The sequence below is a fragment of the Nesoenas mayeri genome, assembly GCF_963082525.1.
Source record: "Nesoenas mayeri genome assembly, chromosome: 12".
Lineage (NCBI taxonomy): Eukaryota > Metazoa > Chordata > Aves > Columbiformes > Columbidae > Nesoenas > Nesoenas mayeri.
In genome coordinates, this window is record NC_137547.1 from 7,976,104 (window position 1) to 7,996,910 (window position 20,807).

At 60.8% G+C, this 20,807-nt stretch overlaps 1 protein-coding gene across 2 annotated transcripts in view; it reads right to left on the minus strand.

Moving 5' to 3' along the window:
- WWP2 (WW domain containing E3 ubiquitin protein ligase 2) overlaps positions 1-20,798 on the minus strand; it is a gene marked incomplete at its 5' end in the record, with an annotated part of 37,317 nt that extends 16,519 nt beyond the window's left edge. The window contains 8 exons of one of the 2 annotated variants that reach the window (XM_080351826.1): positions 3,229-3,427; positions 6,076-6,323; positions 11,137-11,233; positions 11,918-12,055; positions 17,011-17,129; positions 17,367-17,514; positions 18,193-18,276; positions 20,753-20,798. In XM_080351826.1, the coding sequence (XP_080207952.1) occupies positions 3,229-3,427; positions 6,076-6,323; positions 11,137-11,233; positions 11,918-12,055; positions 17,011-17,129; positions 17,367-17,514; positions 18,193-18,276; positions 20,753-20,798 (1,079 nt within the window). Of the gene's footprint in view, positions 1-3,228; positions 3,428-6,075; positions 6,324-11,136; positions 11,234-11,917; positions 12,056-17,010; positions 17,130-17,366; positions 17,515-18,192; positions 18,277-20,613; positions 20,683-20,752 lie in introns of those variants that run through there. The other variant, XM_080351827.1, reaches the window with a different exon arrangement.
- Between the last annotated feature and the right edge of the window lie 9 nt (positions 20,799-20,807).

Consider the following 20,807-nt stretch of genomic DNA (forward strand, 5'->3'; position numbering starts at 1 on the left):
GCTCCCCAGGTCAGCAGCTCACTTCTGATCTGAAAAGTAAATTTGCAGAGGGCTGCCTCGCCCTGTGAACACTGAACCGCCATGTGAAACTCCAAGCTGTGATGAACTGTTATTGTTGCTGACGTGTGGCAATGGCCAGAGCGACAGAGGCACTGGGGACAACCCACCCGTGCTCAGACCCTCACTCAGCTCCTCACAGCCTTGCCGAGAGCCCCTGCATCCCATCTGCTGTCTGATGAGGGACAGCTCAGGGACATGTGTGACAACCGGCTCTTCCTCTGGGGACCCCAAGTCCCCCCCAGTGTTCCTCTCCCATGCCTGCTGCCACATGGCCACCAGATCAGCGGTTTGGTGAGCGCTGGTGGTGGGAGCTCATCCATGCGTGCCGCTGCCGCACGTGCGACACGTCAGCCCTGCTCGCTGCCCTGCGGCTGCTCCCCAGGCTGCGACGGCAGCAGATCCAGCGAGGCACGGACGGGGTGAAGCAGCAGCGCTGAGGCAGCCCCGCAGTCCAAATAAAACGCCCTCCTTATGCAAGAAACCGCAGCCCACGCCTCTGCCAGGCGGTATAATGCACCTCTTTGTGCGGGCGAGACAGCGCCTGTGCACAGTGCGCTAACGACCGTCTGTCCCCGCGCAGCATCATCACTGATAGGAACCAGATGCAGGAGCCAGCGGCTTTAACACCCTCCCCGCTTTGGCTATCGGTCCCCTCGGAAGCCCCCATGTGAGAGCCGGGACCCCCCAAAGACCTCAAGCTCCTCTGCCACCCGTGCTCCTGGCTGTGCGGGGAAACACTCTGCCCAGCCAGGAGGATGTGAATGAGATTCTGGGCACTATCAAGGCTGGAATTATTCACACCACCTTCCAGCACCCTCCAGCCCTTAGAACAGACTCCCAGTTGTGTGAGAGATGCCTTTGTGCCCATCACATCTGGTGCAGATGTTTGGAGAAAGTTCTCTGAGGAGGATAAATAACTCTAAATCCCCACATGAACCCAGTGGCTCCCGGCTCCACATGCCTGCAGGCCGGCACGAGCTGCAGGCTCAGCACACCCATAGCGGGGAGAGCCGCTGCCCTCCAGAGCCAAGGGAAGCTGAGCGCGAGGGTTCTCCACACTCCCACAATGAAAGGAGACACTCAGGGAATGAGGCAGAGCCTCTACAGAAAGCAAGAGGGACACGACAACTTTCCGTCTTGCCAGTGCCGGAGCAGCTGGCAGCTCTGCAGGGGACGCTGCTCCTGCGAGCAGCAGAGCCAGAGCGATGGCTCCTGGGCTCCATAGCGCTCTCTGCACAGCCGTCCCAGCACGGGACTGTCCTGCTCCTCCCTGTGCAGAGCATGCTGCTGCCAGAGCTGCGGTGGCCTGGCTTTGTCTGCGCCCCCTCTGCCCGGGATGTCACTAACCCCGCCAGCCCAGCCACCCGGCTCCCAGGCTGGACCCAACCCCGGCAAAGCAATGCCCTGGTGCGGTGAGCCAGCCAAAAACCAGCTGCCCCACATCAGCTCTCAAGAGATCGTCAGAAGCTCGTTTATACCACATCAGGGCCACAGTGTCTTGTGCAATCCCAGTCTAGCAAATACCAGTTTAACAAACCCGTTAGCCCAGAGCCCAGCCTGGCAGCTCTTGGGGCAGTGTTCACACCATGCAGACCTCAACAGACCCAGTTCTCTGCTCTCATTCCCCTGGGCAGACCCTGATTTGGTCTCCAGCTGAACGAGTGGGTCAGCTGCTGCCCCAGCCAGCCCTGTGTGAGTAGGCGGCTCGGACAGCCCGTGCCAGGGGCTGCTGCTCTCCTTCCCTGCACACCCCACGGCCAGCGCGGGGAGGACAGACACACAGAGTAGCCACCAGAGATCCCAGACCCACCGGCTCAGCCTGGGGGACAGCTCACTGCGCCTTCACCTCTCTTCTCCATCCGCATCCCAAAGCACAGCAGCTTTATCCTCCTCCCCATTCCAACACACACAATTTTCTGGTGTGGGGACACGGGCCACCCTTCCACCACACGGGACCAGGTAAACGCAAGTCTGCATGTCCTAGAAAGCATCGTCTCCACCTCCCCGAGCCTCCAGAAACCCTGATCTGGAGATAGCATGAGCTCCTCTGCACCCTGGGAAAGAACCAGCAGCCTGTCTGCACCTCGGGCTGTGCAGAGGTGGGGAAAGGAGCCCTCTGGTCTACCTGGTAGGAGCAGAAAGGGGCATCAGCTCTGGTGGAATAAAGACCTTTTCAGAGTACTGGACTTTTCCAGCTGCCTGGAAACAGGAAGGGCCCAGGCAGGAGAACAGAAACCCTCACACAACTCTCACACACCCGCGTGGAGGCACGCCGAGCCGTTAACCCTAATTACCTGTGACTGACATGCGAGCAGGCCCTGACCTTCCAGGCATCACCTCAGCTGAAGGAAAATAAACAGCTCCCTTCACGTGAAACACAAGCCGTTTTCAAACCCCCCCTCGCCACTTTGCATTTTCAGTCCGGAATTAAAGGTGTATGGAACGCATCGGAGAAGGACCCGGTGGCAGCACGGAGTGAGCTGAGCCCACCGGCACTGCTTGCCAGTCCCGGCTCTGCTCTCTGCCCTTCCCCGCCACCCGGGGAGGAGGATGCAGAGCATCTGCACCAGGGAGAACAGGCACAGCCACACGAGGGTCCTGCCACCGCCCCCAGCAGCAGCCGATGTCCCCGTGGTGTCTCTGGAATGCATGTTTGTGTCCCCCTGCTCAGCAGGAGCTCCCTGGAAATCTCCGCTCCACCCCTCATGCACTTTCCTCTGGCTGCTCCCTGCAGCAGCCCCAGGAGAGCCGAGGGCTCTGCTGCTCCCGCAGGTACCAACACCGAGTGGCTGCTCGCTGCAGATACACGATTCACTGTTTATTACTCCAGGGACCCACAGTGGATGCAGATCAGACCCCAGCCCAGAAGAGGGATCCACAACGGCCAAGGCCCTGCCAGACAGCTCAGCCAGGAGAGGCCAAGCTGCGCCTGGCGAGCATGGCACAGTGACCCCCGACAGGCACCCCAGACCCTCTCTGCTCTGCTGCCACCAGCGTTTCCACCACCTCCTGCTGCAGCACAGCCCCCTCCCTCAGCCATCCTCTTCTCCCAGCACACAGCAGTGCCCCAGTTTGCTTGTGTGCCCGCAGCCGTCCTCCTGCCCCAGGGCCAAGGGCTACCCGTCCCGCTGGCCCATCAGGGCAACAAGCAGAAACAGAGGAGCTTACCCGGGGGGCAGAGCGTCGGGGGCTGGCACGGCTGCCCGGGCTGATGTGGTGCTGGAGCCGGAGGCCTCCTCGGCCTCCCCGGTGCTGGGCAGGGCAGGAGCGCCGGAGCCGTCAGCCCCACTCGCCGGGGCTGGTGCGCTGGCTACTGCTGCCGGCCTCTCCTCTTCGCTCTCTGCAGCACCTGCTGTGTCGCCATTCACTGTGAAGGCAGAGGGCAGAAACGTTAGCACCCCAAAAAGGCTGATGAACAGCACCCACGCTGCGCTGGCAGCAGAGCACACGGCGGGTGGCAGCCACTGCCACCGAGCACAGGACCAGCGGTGCTGCCAGCAATGGCAGCAGCTCCTTCACCCAGCAGCCATATCCCTCTGGAACCATTGCCACTGCCTCCATCCCGGGACAAAAGCAGAGGGCACTTTGCATTTGTGCTCAGTGTCACCTCTGCCACCTGCAAACACGCTGCAGGCCTGATGGGAATTCGGGGAAGGAGCAGGAGCTCAGAAAGTGCTGGTGCAGCCTGTCCCCCTGGGCAGAGGGAAGCCCAGGCCCAGCACGTCAGCTGCACTGGCAAGAGCTCAGCGCTGTTGGATTCCACTGAACTTTGGGAAAAGAGGAGGGGAAGAGACAGAGCAAAGGAAAATTACAAAGAGAACTGATGAGGAGGAAAATGCAGACCAAAAAAAATGAAAGGGAATTTGTTTGACGAATATTTATGAAATAGTCAAAACGCCCTGAGACTGAGCAGCCCGGCAGAGGATTGCTTTCGCTGCAAGACATCCTGGCTTCAGCAGCAAAGCAAAAGCATTAAAAACAAATCAGCAACATGCATCAAAGGAGTAAGGGATGCAGACAGAGCTACATAAGTGAGAGCTGAGAAACGCAGAAAACTGTAAGGGAAACATCTGTGTCTACAAGCCCAAGTTTTTAGAAGTATTGTAGGAAAAAAAACCTCTCAAAAGTGTAAACCCACAGATGGGACAGTGAAGAACTACAGGGGCTCTAGCAGAGGCAGGCCACGCAGGATGCTCCTGCACGGCGGGGAGCAGGACGGCAACCCCAGCACCGCAGAGTCCTGTACCAGCATCAGCAGCTGCGGGCAACCAGGATCCCCAGGTTCACAGCAGCTCCCACGGGCTCCGGCAGCACTCGGCTGAGGAGTCCCTGACCGCTGCTCATTTCCAGAAAGTCCTGGAAAGGGCAGTTTAGAAGCTTCAACTGCGTTGTGCCAATCTTCAAAGGGAACCTGCAGAGCAACCCAGGTAACTGCACTGGGATCAGACTGATCTTGGTCCCAGACAAAGCAGGGGAAAAGCTGACCCAAAGTTTACCTGATAAGGAAGGCTCCAGGGGAACACAGCCAGGGCTGGGCACAAAATGTGCTGTGAAATAATCTCCTTTTATTGTCAGATGAAATCACAGCTGTGAGTGACAAATGTAAAGGGGACATTCTTGCACAAAACCCACAATAATGGCACCAAGATGTACTAAATTGAAGAGGAGGAGGAGGATGGTTTCTAGAGGCATTCCACAGAGTGCAAAACAAGGTGTCCAGCACTAACCCCAGCCACCCAAAACACTCCTCTCCCATCCTCAAATATGAAATTATCGCCAACAGGACTCAAGGGAGACATGGACGGTGGTGAGTGGTAAACAGTAACGAGGACAGCACGGTCATAAAGGCACCATGGAAGCTGGGGCTGGGCCAATAAAACGTGTTTTAAACAAACCAAAGCCAAGGAGCCAAGTTGTGCTCAGGAACAAAAAGTCTGGCCCCAGCCCGAGGGAGTGTCCCCTGCACAGCGAGGACACTGAAGGGCTGGTGGGTGCAGGGGACACCGCACAGCTGTCGCTCCCGGTACAGCACAGACGAGTCGCAGTGCTGGGAGGGGAGCACAGCGCAGGAGCCACAGCTGAATGGCAGCATTTTCCACCAGCCTGCCACTCCCCGTCTCCCTCCCAACGTGGGGTTTGGCAAAATTGAAATGGCACTGCTCCAGGTTTTCCAATGAAATGGAATTAAGAAAATAAAATAAAATAAAATAAAATAAAATAAAATAAAATAAAATAAAATAAAATAAAATAATTCCTTTTGAGGAATATTCCTTTCCTTCTACCCAGCACAAAGCACTCTGCTTCTCCTTCCAGGTCTCTGCTAAATGCAAGAGAAAGGACAGCGCTGCCTGCAAAAGCAGAGCAGGGGAGCAGGAGATGCCGCGCTGCTCACTGGCTCCAAAAAGGACACTGGATAAACTGCTTGTAGCTTCGTAATCAGGCACTGAGCAGGTCCCAGTCCCTGTGCCACAAGGTACTTAGGGTTTTGTGGCCAAAACCAAGAAAGGACAAGAGAAACTCTTCCAGAAATACCCCCTGGTGTAAGAATCAGCCCCCTTTTGCAGGTGGGTTTGTGTGGTGCTCCTCCCCACCTCGGTGGGCAAAGAGCTCAGAGCATTTTTGCTGAAGACCAAGGGGCAAATTCAGCTAAACGTTCCCAACGCTGAAAAAAGTCCATTCAGCTGTGACCATTGTCCTCCTTGCGGTGGCACTGGTGATGTTGCTGTCCCAGTATTCTGCCAAAAACCTGCAGCTGGATGCAGTGCTTTTGTCAGGGGCCTCCAGAGAGAAGCCACAGAAGTAATTCACAACAGGCAGAGCAGACCCTACCAGAGCAGACCTGCCTGCTGTGCAGAGCAGCCCACCTTATCAAAAGTAAAATCAATAAAGATCAATCAATTCACAGGGAGAAAACCCCCAGGCACTACAAGATCTGTTATCTCAGCAGAAATTCATTTTCTCCCAGAAAGCGGAGCCCCAAGTACCGTCCTCCCACTACCCAGAGCATGTGTTCACCTGTGCCGTTGGCCATGCCGTGGGTTGTGCTGGTGGCCGTGCCGTTGGCCACACCGTGGGCTGTGCTGCTGGCCATGCCAGTGGCCGTGCCGTTGGCCATGCCGTGGGCTGTGCTGGTGGCCGTGCCATTTGCCATGCTGGCGTGCTGCACGCTCTTGGCTGGCTGTCGGTGCCGGCTCCTGGCGCTGGGACTTTGCTCTCCACTCCCCGTGTTTTGCCGGGTCACTCCAGCTGCATGTCGGTGTGTCCTGGAAGGGAAAAAAACACAGGAGGTGAGACACACCAGGGGCCTCACAAAGAAAACGCCGCTCCTGCTTTTCCCCAGCACGGCCGTCAGCCTCCCCTAGAAATGGCTGGGACGCAGACATGAGCCTCTGCTCCTCCAGCAGCACAACAAACATCATGCTGCTCACTCAGACCTGCCAGCCACAGGTCCTGGCACCTGCCTGCTGTGCAGAGTCCCATGGAGGAGTAAACTGGGTGACAGTGACCTTGCTTTTGTTTGTGGGTGCTCACCCCGGCTGCCTCACGTGCTCAGGAACAGCCCCGGGCACTCACAGCCAGAAACCTGCAGGCAGCACCCAGTCATCATGGCTTGCCAGCAGTTTGCTCGTTCCAGCTTTGCAGTAAAGCTCCAGGAGAGATCCTGCGCCAGCACCAGCTCCTGCACTGCAGTGCCATGGCTGGCACCGCTGGGAACCCTCATCGTATCCCTGCAAAGCAACGAGCCCTGTGCAAAGCAGGTGAGGAAGGTGCCGATGTCCCCTGCTGCCGGGACAGCCCTGACCCTGCAGGGAGGAAACCAGCGGCTGGGAAAGACCAAATCACGGCACAGGTTGCAAGCAGCGCAGGTGCAGCTGCTCCAGCTCACAGAGGGGTCTTCTCTGTGCCACACTGGAGCTCCCTTGCCAGCACGTCCCCTTCGCCACTCAGGGGCTGCCATGGCCAGGGCAGCCTGGCCTCCACGGGCAGTGTCTGCAGCACCCCCGAGCAAACCTTCCCACCCCGCCACCCGGCCCCTGCAGCAGCCTGAGGGCACGCACAAAAGGGCTAGATTTCAGGTTTTTTGAGAAACCTGGTCACTGCTGCAAGCAAGGAGAGGGACGGGGGACACTGCCAGCCGGTGTTGGGGGCCAGGGGAGCAGAGGCAGAGCTCAGCCACCTCCACCCAGGATGGCAGCCGGGGCAGCGGCTCCAGGGATTGGGAGGTCACCTTATCCCAGCCAAGTTCTCTCCTTAAAAGGTCAAAACCCACAAACTGTCCCCACGTCTCAGGGCTGGAGCTGGGAGGGGACGGCAGCTTGGCAGAGAGAGGGCACAGCGTCAGTCATGCCACCCTCGCCAGCTCCAGCCCTCCTGACACTGGGCAGAGGAAGGGCTGAGACCGGGAGGAGACACGGGAAAGCAGGAGACGGTGGTTGAAAATAGATCGGGTAATGGCCATGGGCAGAGCAGCCTGTGAGCAGGAGCTGTTGAGACCACTTTGACCAGCCCCGAACCTTCTCAGGAAAGCAGCCCCACGCAGGGGCTCCTCGGATGGGGAACTGTCCCCACAAACCCCGGCTGCCCCCAGGATACCACTGTGTGGTGGGGATTTGCTGTGGCCACCGGCACCGGGGGACTCAGAGTGGCTGTGGGCACAGAACAGGCTCCTCTCCCCGGGTTTGGAGGAGCAGGTTGCCCCTCACTGCCTGGCCATGGGGCTCAGTGGGGCACACCGGCACCAGGACCGCCCAAAAGCTGCTCAGGACCCACGGCCACATAGTCACCCTGTGGTGAGGCCGGGAGGCAGCACAACCCCTAGCCCCGGCCAGAGGGGAGTGGGCAGATGGCACCGCGGGCAGGTGGCACCACCAGGAGCTGCCCTGTGGCACGGAGGGACCTGGTCCCTGCCCTTCTCCACACAGATGAGCTAAGCGCTGCCCAGAGAGTTTTTAGAAACCAAAACAGGATGTTTCCAGGCTGCCAGGTGGCCGCACAGGGTGACCAGGCCTGAATTAGCCATCCTGCCGCCCAGCCCAGCCCTCCCACGCGTGCTCCCATCTGGGCATTGTCTTTTAATAGACACCTGGACACAAACCCAGCAAGGCCATGCAAGCGCAGCCAGGCTGGGAACAGGCTCTTAAAATAGGAGTGGGGAGAAAACATGGCAGACTGGGGATGGGAACAGCCTCTCGGGGCCACACCGGAGGGACAGAGTGGGGTGTGCAGAGGGCAGCCCACCGCCACGATGGTCAGCAAGACCCACTGTCCCCTGCCCACTGGGGACCTGGAGTGGCTGCTCCATAGTGTGCTCTGCCATTGTGTGCTCTGCCCATGACCCCTCCTGGGCTGGAGGGCAGAGGGAGCAGACGGTGCCAAGGAGGAAAGCAGCATGAGCCAGGGTGACACCAACCTTCCATCTGCCCTCCCCTGCCAAGGCAGAGCCCCCTGGGCTGCAGGGGCTGATGTGGGCCCTGGGTATGGATGCAGGAACAGCCACCTGGAGAGCCCCAGTGCTGCGGGGGTTCAGCTCCTGAAACATGGAGCCCAGAAATCCCCCGCGCAGGGGGAGGAGGCAGCCACGTTCGCTGCACCCAGCCCTCATGTCTGCAGCGCCGGGGACAAGTGGCACCCGGGTACCAGCCCCTGGAGGTGGGCAGGAGGAGCACTCCCTCGCCCCACAGCAGCGGGATGTGCAGCCGAAGAGGTGTCTGGCTCCAAAATCCCAAACCCAGTTGATTCCTGTCAACTCCTCCCTTCTCATTGTCCCCAGACCCACCTCATGGCTCATTCTGTGGGGCACTGAGCAGCCCCCAGCCCCACAGCAGCAGTGGACAGCATCCCTACATCTCTCCTGCCCGTGCCAGGGTTGCAGCTGCTGGCAGCTCCCCTGGTCTGTCCCGGTGCTGTGTGACACCAGAGGCCATGTACCTGGGGACATCCCGCAGCCACCCGTGGGCTTTGCAGCACAAGGGCTCTCAGGAAGGTAAATACTTTGTCTGAGTGCCCTGGAGGGGCATCTCCCGTCTGCTCTTGGGGACACTCGTGCCCGTCGCTGGGTGAGTGATGACATCTGGAGACACACAGCAGAGAACACGGAGCTGCTGCACTGAAGAAACCACTTGGGTTTGCACGAGCTTGTGACAGGTGACAGCACTTTCCCATGGCTAGATCTACCTCTAGATCACGATGCCAGCTGCAGCCCCTGTACAGGACCAGGTAACTTTACTCCCTGCTGGCAGAGGAGCCCTTCAGCCACCACGAGACAAATGGGGACCGCAGCAACTCTCCTGGCGCCCGCGGCACCGGCTCTCAGCTGGAACCCCTGAGCTCTGTTTTCTCTCCACACAGAGGGCTGTGGAATTTCACACCCCGTCACCAACGTTAGCAGCAAATCCCAAGATGACATTTGTTCAGGAGAAGAAAGAGAAGCCCTGAGCAAGCAGTTTCCCTCGAGGGGACAGCGTAGAAATAGCTGAGGGGCAAAGAATGACCCTTTTCTTTCCATCCTGCCTGTGAGCAAGTTTGCCAGCATCCATCACCAAGCCTGTGAAAATAAACACAGTGCTGTGTATAAACAGAGCAACCATCAAACAGCATTCCGTGTGCGAAGGACCTGTGCTCCCCTCTGGAGAAAGCAGCCACCACCACAGTGGGTCCGCAATGCTCTGCCCCACGCAGCTGTACTACATCAAACCACCAAGTTATGTCCAGAACAACCCTAAACTGGGGGGAATCTAGGAGGAACTGAAAACTAGCTGGGATGTTTCCTGTACCAGAGCAGCCACAGGTTTCTGGTGGCTGCAGGCACACCCAGCAGGTCCCCAAAGGTCCCTGCAGAAGCACCGGCCTCACCACACTGATCTCACACACTCACAGGTCAAGATGACACCAGAACCCCAAACTACTTACAGGTAACTGGAAAGCAGTTGAGCATCTGGAGTAAGCAGTTACCAGGCTGAGCCTTCCAAACCAGACTTTTCTTTGCTTTCTGGCACCAACTGGTATCTGCTGAGCAGCTACAAAGCCCAGCTCCAGTCAGGACACTGGGCACTCCCAGCCTTCAGGAGGCTTTAACACCGGGACAGTGGGACTCAAGAGGAGCAGCCACAACAAAAGGGCACGAACTGTGTTCAGCAACCTGCTCCCAATTTTCCACCCCACTCCCCCTTCAGGTGAGAGATGAACACGTGATATGAAGGGCCAGGGTCACGTCTTAGAACTAAAAACATTTCTTCCCTTCACTCATCACTTGTATGTGCCTGGCTGTTGAAGAAGGAGCAGAAGAACTCGAGGTGTGGGGCTCATTGCTGAGTGTCCCCAAGACTGGGGACAGGCAGAGCCTCTCATCAAGCAGACGCTCCTCAGCAGAACATTTGCATGGGCTGCTGGGCCCCTGCCACGCTTTGGAAATATAAATAGGTGTTAAATTCAAGTCCATGTTGACAGTGTGACACATCTCTCAGTTACCACAGCTGCAAGCGGAGCAGTGCTGAGCCGCTGCAGCCCAGCGAGAAGGCACGACCGGCCCCACGCCAGGCGCCGGGTGGCCTGGTGCCCAAGAGGCTCGTTTCCTTTGGAAGCAGCTGCTGTTTCCCTGCAGCTCTGCTCCGCCTGCTCCCTCTGTGCCTTCGGAAGGATCCGCTTGTGACCATCGCCCAGAGGGACATTCTGCTTCCTGGTTGGGCTCAAGGCAGGAGCTGGGGTCCCATAATCCCCAAACAGCCTGCTCACAGGTCACCCCACATCTCCCAGCAGACCCTTCCTCTGGCTGCCAGTAGAGCAACCAGCCGAAACTGTCTGGGCCGACACAGACCTGATATTCCTTGAGAAACAAGCACTTTACAAGAGGCGCAGATCAGCCACACCTCGGCTGTGTGGCCACTGCGCAGCTCTGCTGTGCCCAGGTTGGTCAGTGCCCCCTGCCCCACTTCTCCCATGGGGGGCTTTGCTGGGGGTCACTGGAAGATGTGGAGCAGGTTCTTCTGCACAAGGATGACCCGGACACTTCCCAGCTGCCTCATGGCCACAGCAACACCGAGTAGTGGACAGAGGGTGCTGCCAGCATGGGAGCCTTACCTGGGTCTGCTCCCGAAGCAGTTTGTGTTGGGAGGTTGGTGTCTGCCCTCCGTGGCCACAGCCACACTGCCGGGGTCCTGGCCAGGCACCTGGGACCCTGAACGGGCAAGAAAAAGTGGGTGAAGAAAATGACTGAGGCACCTACTTATTCCACCCTCCTTCCTGCCTCCCTCCTTCCAGAAAGGAGACCCAAAAGCTCAGCAGCCCTGTACATGACAGGACAGACCCACCAGCACACAAGGAGCCCCTGCCCTCATGCTCTTCTCCTCTCCCACTGCTGTGCAACAGGCTTCATCTCCCAGTGACGAAGAGGAGCGGAGGGAAAGCAGCACACCAGCCTCTGCCCTGCACAGGCTCTGTCGCTCCTCAGGCAACACACACAGGTCAGACACCAGCCTGTGTCCCCGCACACCCTCTGCCACAGGGAGCCCTTTTCTGTGTGGTTCATTAAATACAGATGCCGCTTGCCCAGCCCAGGGGGGACAGCGAGGGAAGGGGCTGAGCTGCACAGGTGGCTGTAGAGGGCCTGGGGAAGGGCCGCTCCCCTCACGCCGGGGGGGATGCACAGCATGAGCCTGTCGACACTCCTGCTCCTGCCCCACCACACAGTCACTGCCATGGGAGCCTGAGCACAAGCCTGGGGCTGTGCCTGGGGGAGGAGGCGGCTGCTGGCTCTGGGATCTCGCTCAGCGGTCTCGGGGGCTGCACTCCCAGCCCCACTCCTGTCCCCGCTGCATCAAGCCCAGAGCCGCCGCGTGCACACGGGGACAGGCGCACTCACCCTCTGTCGTGGCGCTGCCATTAGGCAGAGTTCCCAGATCAACAGCTGGCCCATCCAGGAAAATCGTCAGCTCTCCACCGGAGACAACGTTGCCTTTGTTCTCCGTCTGCAGGTCCAGGGTCAGCTGCCTGTTCTCCACTGTGAGGGACAAGGGAATGTGGAGAAAGAGAACAGAAGTCACCACTCAGGATGCTGGCCATGATGGCTCCATCACCCCAGCTTCCCCATAGGACGGGACCTCAGCCTCCTGGTTCCCTCCAGGCCTCCCCATGCCCCCAAAGGACAACGTGCTGCTCCCTCAGGGCCACTTGTCCCAGCAAGCGCCACCGGCATTGGACCCACACCTACAGGGACCCACCAGCGTGGCCAGAAAACACGTGGCCAGCCCCAGCATCAGCTTCTGAGAAAGACCCTCATCACCAGCCACTGCTGCCAAAGTGGGGTCCCTACGTGGGGAGAAGCCGCCCCGGGGCCCCCGGCTGCAGCACAGTCCAGACACCACGGATCCAGAGCTGGGGCTGCAGGGGACACCGGGGCAGGGAAGCTGAGGGATTTGTTGGTTTGGCACAACACATGAGGCAAGAAGGGTCCTATGTCAGGGTGACCACCAGGCAGGTGCCTGGGACATGAAGCTCATGGCCACATGCCCAAGGGCGCCTGCAGCCCTGGTCGGCTGCAGAGGAGCAAGCAGCAGCTCCCAGAGACAGGAGATCCTCATGCCACCTAGAAAACCCAGGTACACAGCAAAGGAAAAGCCCAGGCACATCCGTGCATCCTCATCCCTGTGTTTCAGTTCCACCGAACTCAACCGGCACAAAGGGCTGCCCCAACTGCACAGAAACACCATCAGCTCGCCTGAGCAGAAGCTTCTGGAGTGGGTGCCATGGGATGGGAGGCTCCTGAGGCAGCTGCCAGCTCCACTCCTCTCCCTCTCCAGCCAGTTTGGCTCCAGCAGCTCAGCGAGACTTTGCCAGGCCCAGCTCCACGCACAGCTGGACACGGCGGCTTTGCTCAGGGGTAACGGCCCCAGAACGCAGCTCCTGTTCTCCCCTGGGCACGGAGTGAAGGGCTGCCCGGGTGGGGAGGGGAGCCAACGAGTCGCATGGTGCCGGGGCACCCAGCAGCTGCTCCAAGAGCCAGCGCCTGTCCTGCTCCACTGACACACACTGGCAGTCACAGCTCTGCCTCCGCGCACCCCGGGACAGAACCCACCCCCTCCCAGCTCCTCCCAAGAGCTCCCTGCCACAGCACCGGAGGTGGCCCTAGAAGCCACCAGCACCCAGCACAGCTGGAGCAGGGCACAGGGCCAGGAGGCTGCCTGCACTCCTCCCACTGCCCCACAGCTGTGCACCCAAAAGCAGCCACCGCAGGGCTGCATCCCCAGGGTGATGGGAGGACCACACGGCAGGCAGGGCTCTGGCACGGCAGCAGCAGCGCCTGCCGGAGCCAGGACAACCGAAACACCCGGCTCCACCACAGAAGGACAGACAAACTGGGCTGTGCCAGCCTGGGACACTGGCCCAGACACTTCCTGACTCATTTGCTCAAATAATATTTTTATTATACACGGATTGCTCATGACACAATGGCACCATTTTTTAGCAACCTGCTTTGTCCCAGCCCACTGTGGGGATGGGGTGCGGTACCTGCCAGTGGAACAAGAGGAGGATGGGGACACACTCCCCTCAGACCCCTTGTCCCATCTCCAGCTCTGGCATGAGACGCTGCCAGGGCGACCCCAACAGCACCCATGGCTCCCGGCTGCCAGCAGCAAGGACAGGGCTGCAGGGCCAGCTGTGCTTGTGGACCACAGGACAGTCTCAGGTTTTTGGTGGGAAGGAGGTCGGTGTCCCCTCAGTGCCCAGGACTGGGCACAGCAGGAGCACATGCTCACGGGGGCACAGCACAGAGGCTGGAGCGCAGGACTGTCCCTTGTTACCCACTCATCATCAGACAAGGGGTTCTGCTAAGCCTGGCCTTACCCTTCTGCCTAAAGGAGCTGATCTCAGTTTGCTCCCAAGGGGAATCACTCTCACAGACCATTTAAAGAGCCCAAGATAGAAGACGCTACCAGGCACAGCCAAAAACCAGACCCCATTTCTCCCTGGCTGCTCCAAGCCATAGGAATTTGCATTTTCTCCAAGCCATGCGGAAGCTGCGCCCGGTCGCTCCAGGGGTCCCCTCCAAGCCCCTCCGCGAGCGGCCGCCAGCCGAGTGCGTCCCTCTCCCCGCCAGCGCTGCACAAGTCCCCATTGTGCGGGCGCCCAGCCGAGAGGCCGGCAGCGCGGGAGCAACGACAAGGTGTCTCCAAGTGGAGGATGTGAACATGAACCTCCCAGCCGGCTTCCTTCTCCCCCTCTCCAGCCCCTCCAGCTTTTTTAAAGAAAATAAACACCAGCAGAACCTTCCATTCACTGTCCCCATCCAGCATGCGGGACGCACAAAGGGACATTGCTGCTGTACCAACAGAGGGTCCCCTGAACACAGAGCACAAAGGCTGCTGTGTCCCGTGGCAGCCAGAGTGTCAGAGGGATTATTATTATTTTGGGAGGTGGTCGGGGGGTGATTCGGTCCTGAATAAGGTCTCAGTTCAGCTACTTCCAGTGCCCCGCATGCAGCATCAGAGCTCCCATTTAGCAGAGGTGAGCTGGAATTCCCACCCAGCCCATTAAGCGGATTTACGATTCCACGAAGCGGGACTGGGAGCAGCCAGCGTGATAACAGCCCTGTGCTGAGCCCAAGCTCCCTGGGACCCCCAGGAGCCACCTGCATCTGACATCCATGGGCACCAGGGAGCTGCTGCGGGGGGGGGGGGGGCGGGCAGCCCTTCCACCTCTCCTCTGGGTTGGGTGGCTTCATCTTCACACCCACAGCCAGGAAGATTTATGGACAGACAGACAGACAGTGCCTCCTGCCCTTACAGCTCCCTAAACCCTCTGTGCAGTCCCATGGGGTGCAAAGGCCAGTTCCCATTCAAACAGCTCCAGGTGATCAAAGCTGTAGCCAACATCACCCCTCAAGAGCAGCTGGGACTGCCGCTTATTCACACAGGAGATTAGCAGATCCCCCGTGCTACCCCAAAAACCACGTGCTCCAGCCACAAACCTACTTGCCCCCATCAATCTGCAGAACAATCAAACCCCAGAGGCAGAGCCCTGCCCGGAGCTGCCTTGGCACTAGAAAGAAAGGGCACGGCAGCAAATAACTTCAGCAAAGAACCAAGCCCTGTGGCTCCCTGTGGCCTCAGGCCCCCGAGAGCTCAGAACGGGCAGACAGGCAGCAGTCACCTCCCTGGGGCTCGACAAGCTAGGACTGGCTTAACCTTTGTGCATACCTGCAGCAAAAGGAATGACTGTGTTGTGGCTACTGTCCCTCCGGCAAGAAGCCAGGGGAAAGATAAGCCCTTCCACAGCGACCCATAAACCGAGGAGGAACCTGGAGGTTCGAGGAAGGGAGATCTTACAGTCCTAGGTAAAACGTAAAAGTCGCCCCAGGCAGAGAAGCTTCGCTCCTGCTGCTGACGCAGCTTCAGCCACCGGCAGCTCACGGACAACTGTGTCCCACCATTTATCTGTCAGGTATAACCAGGAGGACACCCCAGCCTTCTAATTCTTTCCTCTGCACCCCCACAGCCCTGGGAGGGAAGACAGGATGGGAGGAGAAAGCCAAAAAGCCAAAGAGCCCACAATCTCTGCCCAGGGGCAGCCGGTCGTCTGCGGAACAGCCCTGCAGGGCTCCAAGAAGCCAGAGGATGGGGTTCCTAGGGACATGGTTTAGTGACAGTGTTGGGTTAAGGGCTGGACTCGATGATCTTGAGGGTAGGTTCCAGCCAAAACGATCCTGTGACCTGGGCTGGGCGCAGAGAGCAGCCTGAAGGTGATCAGGGCACAGGGACAGCACGGAGGTCACAGTCCCAGCAGCTCCACAGGACACTCGGGATGTGGCACCCAAGGGTGGTGCAGGGTAGGCACAGTCCGACCCCCACTACAACTTACTGGCTTGGGTGACAGGTTTTATGAGACTGGCCCAGCCGCCACGGAGCCGCCCACTGGACGGGCATTTGCTGTCCCGGCTCCGAGCCCAGGCTGCCAGCGCCAGCTGCCCCGGCAGCACCTTCCCACAGCACGGGGCAGGCTCTGCAGCTTTAAGAGTCCTCCCTCCCAGCCCACGGTGTCAAGGAAAAATCTGACACGTTTTTTCTGCTGAATGTTAACGGACAAGCTAGAACAGCCAGTTGCCTTTTCCATTCATTTTCCACACAGCCCCCTGGGACGCTTGCTAATGAAAGAGCCGATTGTGCTCCTGGCAGCGGAGCAGGCAGGTAGAGCAGGAGCAGCAGCGGCTCCAGGAGCCCAGTTCAGCGCAGCACTCACACAGCTTGGGAAGAAAACGCTGCCCAGGAGGGTGCCCTTGGCAGGGACCCCATTGCAGTCTGTCCAACACAGCAGCCCGATGAGGCAGCCCAGCCCTGCAGCCCCGGGCAGATGCTCAGGCCCTCATGAGCTTTGCGAAGTGACATGGCTGCAGCACCACTCCTTGTGTTGGCCTTTGCCACCCCGGCAGGATGAGGTGCCACCCCAGGGCAGGGCCGCCTGCCCGTGCAGGGAGTGCCGCGGGGACACCAGCGCGGTTTTGCAGCCGGTAGTGCCAGGGGAAGCAGCTCACCCAGCCTCTGGCACGGGGAGAGGCTGAACCAGCCCTGTATCCCACGACACACGGGAGGCCCCTCTCCCCGCTCAATACCAGGTCTGTCTCCTGCGAGCGGTGGAGCTTTGCTTGGAAAAGACACAGCGAGCCTTTTCCAGCCCTGCGCGGCCCGGCCCTGAATGGCTGCCTTTATGCGGTAGCTGCCATCACGAGCCACACTCTGGCGACCACAAATGGCAGCACATAGCTAAGGGGTTTGTGTTTCCGTGCCGGCAGCAGCGCCCTGGCTAACAGAGGTATGGCTCGCGTCACGCCCCGGCCCAGCACACAACGGCACCTTGTTCCTTTCCCGGGGCCCGGCAGCCGCTGCGGCCACCGCCGCTCCCCCCGTGCGCGCCCTGGCCACGCCGGGGCTGAGGGACCCGCGGGGTCCGGCTCGTACGTACGTCTCCTGCCGCTCTTGAGGAGGCTGCCCAGGCTGACGGAGGCCGTGCCCAGCAGCTCGTTCCACAGGGTGTGGCAGCTCCACACCTTGAGGTCCAGGTGGCTCTGAGCCGTGACGTTCCTGCAGAGACCAGAGAAGGGACTGTCACCGTGGCTTTGCCCCTGCTCAGGGAGCAGGCAGTGTCAGGCCAGCGAGCAGAGGGAGGTGGGCATGGCCACGGGGCAGTGGGAGCCTCCCTCCTGCCACCCCCAGCCCCACTGTCCCTGGCAGTGTCCTTGTCTGGGGACCCTGGGGTCCACCCAGAGTCCGGGGCTATTCCTGGCACCAGCCCCAGGCTGGGGTGTCACAGGGACTCACAGGATGAGGATCTCGTTCCACAGCAGCTCAAAGCTCCCAATCTGCTTCCCTGTCTTCTTGGTCTCGCTGGGCAGCCCATCGCCTGCCACCTCCACGTAGCAGTTCATCCGCGACGGGCGGCTGTGCACCTTGGGCTTCATGGACACCACTGGGCAGGCGACAGACTGGGGGTCAGGAAGCCGCGAGGGAGACCCTGTCCCCTGCCCCAACCACACACACCCCGGCACTGCCCGCTCAGGGTGACATGGCTCACCACAGAGTCAAACTGCTTTTGGGAGGGGGGGGCAGCGAGAAGCGATTCTCCTGATGGCAGCAATGGCCACATCCAGGTAATCCTGTCACTGCCTGAGCCCAGCTTCACCCACACCCAAGGCTGCAGGAGTGTCACAGTCTCCACAGACAGGACCCTGCCCCAGGGCTGTGGGTGAGGTGGGGGGCAAGGGGGAGCCCCTGGGAAGAGGCACCCGCTGGGTTCGGCCCTGCCACCCCCAAGGCAGCAGCATCCTGGGCTGCAGGACACAGCAAGAACACAGCGAGGACGCAGCTCCAGGAACGTGGCTCCAGGGGACGCAGCTCCGGGCGCCGGGAGCCATCTCGCGGCCACGGGAGCATCGAGGCGGCCCCAGAGCCACCTCCCAATGGAGAGGAGGTGCAGAGCCCAGTCAATGGCTGCTCCGCTCCCCTGGGCGCCCAGGGGACACAGGGCAGCACTGGCCACGCCCAGCCTGGGATGCAGGCAGCGCACACGCCAGGACCAGATGCACCCAAAATCCGCAATCCCACCGCAGGTCCCGGGTCCCCCCTCCGGCCAGGCGGCAGGACCCACCTTTCACGGAGAGCTGGGACTTCTCGCAGGGTGGCCCGGCCCTGGCCCTGCTGGAGCTGGCAGCGGCCATGGCATCACCTCTAGCTGGAGGCAGAGAGAGAGAGGAGAAGCCTCAGCACCGTGCTGAGGAGCCAGGGCTGCAGGTCAGCCCCTCGGGGGTCCCCGAGCAGCCCCAGTGCAGCCGTTCCTGCAGGTGACCCACACAATGGGAGGTTCAACAATGGACAGGCACACACCTGGGACACACAGCTATATCTCCTTCCTGATAAACCAGCCCTGCACCCAGGGAGAGAAGCTCCCCTCAGTGGCATCGCCAAGCTGAGTGGGGCAGCGCTCAGGCCTCCGGATGCTCCGTTTGGGCTGCTGCAGCTCACCTTGAGCCAAAGGCCACAGGCAGTCACAGCGGCATGAGGACAGAGCTGTCCCCAGAGCCTCCCACAGACACACTGCCCTGCACCTGGCAGAGGAGCCTCAGTTCATGAGTGGACAGCGTGGCTGTGGCAAAAGGGACCCCCCTGGGAAGGCCAAGGCGGTGACACTGGCAGAACAGAGGACGGTCTGGCCACAGCACAGGGAAGCGGCTGCGTCCCGAGGCTCCTTGCTGCAGAATCCCACCAAAATACCTGGTCCAATCTGCTCTAACACACTATGGAGGGGCTGGGAACCGCAGCTGCTCTGAATGCAGGGAACGGTCACACTGCAGAGCCAGCTGCAAGCACAAGCACCCGCTGGGGCCCCAGTCACTGTCACCGCAGGGACAGCGCCTCCCCTGCCCCTTCTGCTGCAGCTGGCCCTAGAGTCACCCACTGGGGACAGAGCGCAGGCAGGCAGGACACAAGCTGTAACACCCAAGGATGCTGGCAGAACACGTGGCCGGCGCCGCTGCCGCAAGGACTGGCCACAGAGCGGGAGGGTGAGGTCACTGATCACGCCGAAGCACGAGGTGCCCGGGCTCGGAACACAGAGCCACCCACACCCCCCTCCACAGCCCGCGGCAGCTGCCCTGCTCTGCCCTGGCACGGGGGCTGCAGGGGACACGCCAACGCGGGCACCCGTGGTGCGTGTCAAGGTCCCAGACCTGAGGGGCCATGTTTGTGCAACCCCCGACATAGCGGGACAGACGGGGACATTTGCTGCCCACCCCCGGGTAGAAGCAAAGAGGAGACTCAATCCTGTCACCGGGGGTGAGGGCTCTGATGGGGGCAAACCTAATGCCCTCCCCAGCCCCCTGCCCACGCTGCCAACCCCTCCCTCCCCTGATCCGGGAGGGAAGGACAACAAGGGGATGAGAGCACCCCCAGCAGCTGCAGCCCCTGCCACCTCCCCTGTCCCGCAGGACTCTCTTTCTCTCACTAGACCTCGCTGAGCTCCAGCTCAGAGCCAGGTTCCTTTCCAAATCCCCTCTCGTGACCCAGGGGCTCCGCTCTGCATCCCCTTCTCGGTACTTCTGGTACTCTGAGCTCAGGCCAGCCCTGACCAGTGCTGGGACAATCCCCACCTCTGTCCAAAATCCTCGTTTGGTACCAGACCCGCTGCTTTCTTGGCTCTGTCAGATGGGGCTGGGGGCTGGTTAACACACTGACCTCCTCCCCTCGCAAGTGGGGCGAGCAGAGTTACTGAGGGAGATCTTTCACCTCGTGAACTGCACTCGTTATTACTACAGCTGCTCCTGCTCCAGTTCTCCCAGCCCACAGATCAGCCCGGCCTTCCCTCAGGATACTGTTATCCCTCATGTTTGCTGTGACTCCCCAGCTCCGCATCACCGCTCATTTCATCAGCGTCATTAAGCAGGGACACAGGCACGCCCGGGGACAGTGTCCCCCGCGCCAGCCCAGGACCAGCCCCGGGAGCAGCTCAGGGCCCCGCAGCACCGGGTGCTCAGCCCCACGGCCGGGAGGTCTGGATCTCGCTCCTCCCCCCGCTCACGGCTGCAGCTTCTGCTCTTCTCCGGCCGCCACCGCGGCCACAGACCGCGGCCCGGGGCTGTTAATCCCCGAGCGCTGCCCGTTCCAGAGCTGTCGCTCCCCGGCTCCGCGGCAGGAGAAGCCTGGGCCGAGCAGCCGGTTCCCCCGCGCTCGGGGAGGGCTGACCCCGGCCCGCCCCCACATCTGGACCCTTCGCCCATGTTCTGTTTTTCCGATCCCGCACCGTTTCACCGCCACTTGCTTTGATCTCCGCGGCCCCGCCACACGCCCCCGCGCTCAGAGCCCGGTGCCGCTCCCCGGCTCTCCCTCTCCCACTCCCCGGTGCCGCTCACGCCGTTACCGAGTCCCCGTGCGCGGAGCGGGCCCGGCCGCCCCTTCACCCGGCTCACCCCTCACCCCTCCCGGGACCGAGGCTTCCCCGTGCCCACTTCCCCCGGGGTTTGCGCTGCCGCCGCCCAGCCCCGGGGAAGCGGGCAGCCCTCCCGCCGGGCCTCACCCCACCGGGCCGGTACCGCTCCGGGACAGGCAGAGCCCGCGGCCGAGCAGCTCCCGGGACGCCCCGCCTGGCCCCGGCCCGGCCGGGAGCGCCTGTGGGGCCCGGGGCGCCCCGACCCCCCGCCCGTCACCCGAGTTACCGGCGGCCGCTCCGCTCCCGCTTCCGGCTCCAGCGCGCGCCGTCATGTGACACCC